This window comes from Salvelinus namaycush, chromosome 12, assembly GCF_016432855.1.
Source record: "Salvelinus namaycush isolate Seneca chromosome 12, SaNama_1.0, whole genome shotgun sequence".
In the NCBI taxonomy this organism is placed as follows: domain Eukaryota; kingdom Metazoa; phylum Chordata; class Actinopteri; order Salmoniformes; family Salmonidae; genus Salvelinus; species Salvelinus namaycush.
The window spans coordinates 50,431,595-50,437,594 of NC_052318.1; the positions used below are offsets into that span (position 1 = coordinate 50,431,595).

Below are 6,000 nucleotides of genomic sequence, written 5' to 3' on the forward strand. Positions count from 1 at the left end.
TATATAGACTTTTCTACTGTATTATTGATTGTATGTTTGTTTATTCCATGTGTAACTGTGTGTTGTTGTATGTGTCGAACTGCTTTGCTTTATCTTGGCCAGGTCGCAGTTGCAAATGAGAACTTGTTCTCAACTAGCCTACCTGGTTAAATAAAGGTGAAATTAAAAATAACATCCTGCCAGCCGTATATCTGCCTGCTTGAATGGCGAATAGATCAGATACACATGAAAACGTGAAATGACCGCGGGAATCGATAAAACATAGTTTAGAGAGGCATAAAAACAATTCATTCAAAATAGGTGAATCTTTCCTTTAAACCTCATACACTACCAACTTGGGGTCATTTTGACCCCAGAGGCATATTTGCTATCCTAGCCCAAAGGTGGTTTATTCAATGATTTTCCATTTTCATGACTTTGTCAATCAACTTGGCCTTAAAAAAATCTAAATCATTGTTTAGTGTTTCTGTATCAAAATGTACTTTGGGTTCATTTGACCCCAACCAAAAACACCTAATCCCACCTATAGTAAATTGATGGATAAGGCCTTTATTTAAATCAAGGTTTCTCTTCTCTGGAGACATAATAACAAGTTATCCATACCACCAGAGGGTGGAGGGGGACTAGTATCAGTGATTTTGCCCAGATACACAGTGCACCTGCAGAGATGGAGCCCCGTATGTACTTGCCAATGGTTATGACTGGTTATAACTAGGTATGATCATGTACAAAATCTAAATGATCTTACATATATGCTTAGTTGCAGTCAAAACGGCTCATAAAAGTCTGTCAGTGGTATGAATACTTGGTAGAACTGTAATATAGACACCAGCTACTCTCTGAATGTACACATAGTGCTGAATTGGTGTGTATTCCCCCCCGCCCAAAATAGTTATTCCTATAATTTCCTCCAATATTATATATGTGCAACTTGTTATGGTATTTGGGTTGCTCTAACATTTGGTTTGAAGTGACATTGAAGCTTTTTGAAGCATTTAGTCCTTTTTTTGTAAGGGCAGGAGAGGGAGGTGTGAATAGAAAACAGCTATGATGATCCGCTCACTCACTCCCATTGTTATTGTACTAGAACTATGTTTTACCTCTTAAGAGAAGATTGACAAGGATGTGGATTTCCAAACGACCTGCATTGTGTTTGAATGGTGCTTCCATATGCTGAGGTTAGATATGCAACTGTACATCGACACATTCTTGGCACAGGGAAGGAAGAGGCTACCTCGGCTAACTCTCTCTCCCATTGAGAATAGATCATTCAGAAGCTCGCCTTTGTTGTTCTGTCTCCAGTGGTGATATCTATCTAGCGTAAAATCAAAGGCAGAACCGCCTCTTAAACAATAACCCAACTGAGAAGAGATCCCCCCCTCGGTGTGAATCTGAATTTGATGATATATCCTTTGACAGAAGCCCTACATACTCACACCTACCTACTGACAATCTCCCTCCATCTGGTACACTTTGAAGACACGTGTTCACAGTAAAGCATAAGCCTTCATCTGTACATTTTGTTCTATCTGAACTGGTTGTCAACTGAAATACCTGGGCTACTAAATGTGAACGTGTTTGAATATAAAACACACTAAATATTATGCAAATTAATATCTAAATATATTATAAAATAGATGATATGGATGATATATTTAGTCAATGCAGTACTTTACTCTACAGTAGGCTACACAATATCACTCTCTCTACTATTGTATGTCCTCCTCGCAATGAACAGACTGCTCTCCTTGCTGAGTGCTGCGGCAGTATGTTTAGCCCCTTCCATACAAACCAACAAAGTCCTGCACGTGGTTCGGAAGAGATGCGTAAAGCTGAATTCTATTAGCATCTCCTTCACTTCCATTATGGAATAGAATGCGCAGGTCCAGCGATTGATTTTGCGCAATATGAGGACGACATTTGCACACCGCGCAATCTGCAGTGACAAACAACACATAATATAATCACAGCCTCATTACTAATGCATATACGTGTCAAAATGAATCTAACAATCCACATGGTGATATAACACGCCACTGCTATACTGTATCTGCTATAATTGATTATATTGGGGGGGACATCTCTTCTCCTATAGTCCACGGAAAAGGTACAGTGGAAACATCTGCAACATAATAAGATGGAGAGGATAGCTGTGCCAAAAATACTATCAACCTACAAATTAAACTCCCAACAAATAATGGATTCTTCAGACTTCATCTGATATTATAATGATGTTAAAAAAATGTACCTTAAATTTGGGGATTTTGGAGAGCCAGTTACGAGACGCATTCATTTTGATCATTTTAATTACTTTAATTACGTTCTATTAGTCACTGATGAAAACAATGAGAGTAAGACACTTCAAGGCCATTAGCAAACTGAAAATGACATCCTGATAATCATCCCAAGATTTATGTTAATATCTTCTTTTACACCTGAATAACTTAAGAGTCACAGTATTGCATTATTTTTGGACAGCTCATTGTAATATGCATCCTTTCACAAAGTAGTATTCCAGCACTTACTATAAGGAGGTGTATCATGCGTCAAATTTAATTGAGCACTCAAAGGAATGTATTGGTTAACTGCAGTGTGGTTTCTATGGAAACGTGGTAGGTCCAACCAGAGGCAGGGAGGGTTAGATTAAAGTAACTGTCCAGTGAAAATCTCATTTTTAAATTCTCATATCCGGCTTGCTCATACCAAATTAATGTTGTTGACTTTCCTTGTAGTTGTGGCCAAAGCATAAATTAGAGAAAAAAACACTCAATAAAACCCCATCTCAAACTTGTTTTTGAAACAAACTGTAAAAATAAAAAATAAATTTAAAAAAAGCTTGAAATTTGGAAGGAACATGATATCCTCTTTGGCCAAGACAGGCCTGTGATTGGTCCAGCAGCTTTTTCCTTTTTTTCCAAATTCTCTGGTGGGGAGAAGGATCTTTCTCGAGAATAGGGAAGACACAGGCTCGGAAGTGTGCACTCACTTCACACAAGCAAGCTAGCTAGCAAGCCACAGCTGGTGTTAGCAAAAAGGACAGAGCCAATGGAACAACTACTGTATCTCGCCAGTCACTTCTATCTCAAATGACGTGGTTTGTAAGAGTTGGCCTGCTGGCAATTTACAAGCAGTTTGCTAACGTTAGCTATCGTGACTAACTTAGCTTGCTGGCAAGCCAACAAGAAAGCAGGTCCTCCACACACCAACCATCTCATCACCATTCCCGTCTATTTTAAATCTTATTTGTAGGTAAAAGTTATATGTCAAGAGGAAACCTAATTAGCTGTTGTTGACTCATATAGGCAGCAGAAGTAGCTTCACGACTAGCAAGTTAGGTAGCTAACAACCAAAATATCAGGAATATAGTGATAAAGCAAAGGACAGAAATGAGTCTGCATTTATTGCTGTTCTAGTATAGTGTCCTAGTAGTTTCATTGTGCGTTTCCAAATCCTGAATCCATCCATACTATTTTACTTGGTGCAGCCGGGCTCGGGCAGGATGCCCCAGTAGCTCCATGTTGTAGCTAATTTGAATATCCAAGTGTATGTGTGTCTCATTGACTGAGCTGTGAAATCAAATATTTGTGCCCCAAGCAGGGGCACAGAGCAAAGCTGCTTTTGAACATCCTTAATTAACATTTCTTGCAAGTACATTTATTTAATTCATATTGTAACAAACTTGAAGGTAATATTTCATAGAAATCTGGAACACTTTAAAGTCTCATAGTAGGATTTGTTAATTATTCAAAAGTGTTTTTCAAAAGTATTGGTCTCGTGTGAAAACGCCAGCAGGGAAATCATGATCATATGCATAGGGAAGGCAACACTCTAGGAGAGAGAGGGTGCTTCACATTTCCAAGGAAGAGTATTTTCTTCCCCACATCTGATGTGACAGTTGTGGATGAATAAACACACACATTTTTCATAACTTTGATTAAAATGCAGCAAAGTTTAAAACACTTTCAGTGTGAGAAAACGCCATCTTGGGCTCTTTACGCAATAGATAAGACCTTTTTTTCAGTATTGTTGGTGCAACTAAAAGACACTAAATGGGCCAGAGACATAACATATGGACATCCTCTGGAAGGGTCATCAGAGAGAGAGGGAGCATATCAGAAACGCGGTAGGCTATGTGCACCTCTTTGTATATTTATCTATTTCGATATACACAACCTTGTAATTATAACCCTATTAATAATTAGCATGGGTGCTTTGGGTCTTATAGCGGGTATGCTCTCCCCCCTAATTCCAAAGCGCTTCAAATCCTCTGAACAGTAGCAACCGCACAACAGCAGCCTCCCTGAGTGTCACAAGGCGATGTGCGATTATTTAGGACAGTGCCAATCAATATCTTAAGGCCCCTGCTCTTTCCTGCCTGATACCCCACAAATAAAAGGAACTGATATATTTGATTGAATCACCTTTCACCATATCCTGCCAATAAACGATCTATGTGAGAATAGCCAATATTGAATATGGAGACTACATTGTTGCTTCTTTGTACAGTGAATAGCCACGACTGCCCACTGCGCGTGGGCAATCGAGTCATTGTTCGATTGCTCTCATTGGAGAGAGCAGGGTTTACACAAAGTAGGCTAATGTAGCCTGTGTTCTAATTTCACTGTACATGGGCTGTATAGAAGAAGAAGAAAAACATACAATAAACAACATTAATTCCACACTTGCGCGATGGTCCCTCATTGGGATGTGATAATTGCATTTACACAAAGATAAATGTTGGCCTCTTACCTGCCACAGTGTATCTGTCCATGTAATTGAGCACATTCCCAAAACTGAGAATCCCAGCCGCAGCGGCCGGAGACCGGCATCTGAGCAGCGCGGCTCGGAATTTCTGCCCGGGCTTGCAGGGATGGAGGTCCGGGTTGGATTTCAGTCCAGGACTCATGCTGCCCGAGAGAGTGTGCACCTCGTCAGAACTGCTGCAGCCCTCTATCTCGCATCCATCGCTCTCCACACACATCTTCTGACACGACAGATCCAGCGCAACAGAGAATCAGCCACAGCGCACAGAAGGAACAATTGATCAACGTTAGGTAGCCGAGTAAACGGTTAGAAATTCGCCAGCTGTGATAACTCGCAATACAAGATTAGACGCGTTGAAGATGTCGTCTTGTTAAGTGTTTGAGAGGGAGTCGCGTCTCGATCTGGTTCATTTTACCAGCACACTGACAGCACTGACCGGCTCTTGCACTCCTCAGGTTTTTCCCTGAGTACCATGAAGTCCTAGTGGAGGGGGTGTGACCTGGCTTAAAAACTCCGCCTCCTTGAGCCCCGCAGCGAATGAACATATTGGCACCTGATGTGTGGCGATAATGCGGGGAATTGCAATTTCAGTGAGGTGTAATTTCCAGTGGCGATTTTAGCATGTAAATCTTGGTGAGGCAAAAAAAACGCAACACTAAACAATACATTAATTGCACTATAACAGTGACCACAAACTGTTAGGGCCTACATAAAGCTGTCGCAACTGCAGTCCCAACACCTTACCACTGCTACAGTTCATTCAGCCTCATTTACTGCCTTTAAAAAAAAACATAGCTGATATGGCTGACATGCTTAAACAAATGTGGTTTCTACTGACAATTGAGATGTACAAACTATGGCATAAGGAGACGACAAGCGGATAAGAGGCAATCCGTCATTTCGATTAAGACAATGAGTGAGAGACGACAGACGTAGTCAATATAACTATTTGTTCAGCACGTTTGAAATGTACAGCGACAGAATGCAGAACATGGGACGTTCTTAGATTTAAACAGACAATGAAAGCTCTTACAATATTCGATGATTACATTTCTCTAAAACAGGTTATAGGGAAACAAGCACACTCCGGCAATGAACGATGTGTTTACAATATCGCCTTAGTGAAAATAGACTAAATTATTAGGGTGAGGCACATGGGCTACTAACAGCTTACTTCTCAACATACACTTAGTATTACTTTCTTAGCTACGGTATACATATCTCTCTGGCAAGTTC

At 40.4% G+C, this 6,000-nt stretch overlaps 1 protein-coding gene across 2 annotated transcripts in view; it reads right to left on the reverse strand.

The window, feature by feature from the left end:
- The window catches only part of spns2 (spinster homolog 2 (Drosophila)), a 130,728-nt gene extending 125,527 nt beyond the window's left edge, over positions 1-5,201 (reverse strand). For both annotated transcript variants that reach the window (XM_039005997.1, XM_039005998.1), the window contains exon 1: positions 4,750-5,201. In XM_039005997.1, coding sequence (XP_038861925.1) covers positions 4,750-4,981 — 232 coding nt within the window. In that variant the 5' untranslated portion in view covers positions 4,982-5,201. The remainder of the gene's footprint in view (positions 1-4,749) is intronic.
- Between the last annotated feature and the right edge of the window lie 799 nt (positions 5,202-6,000).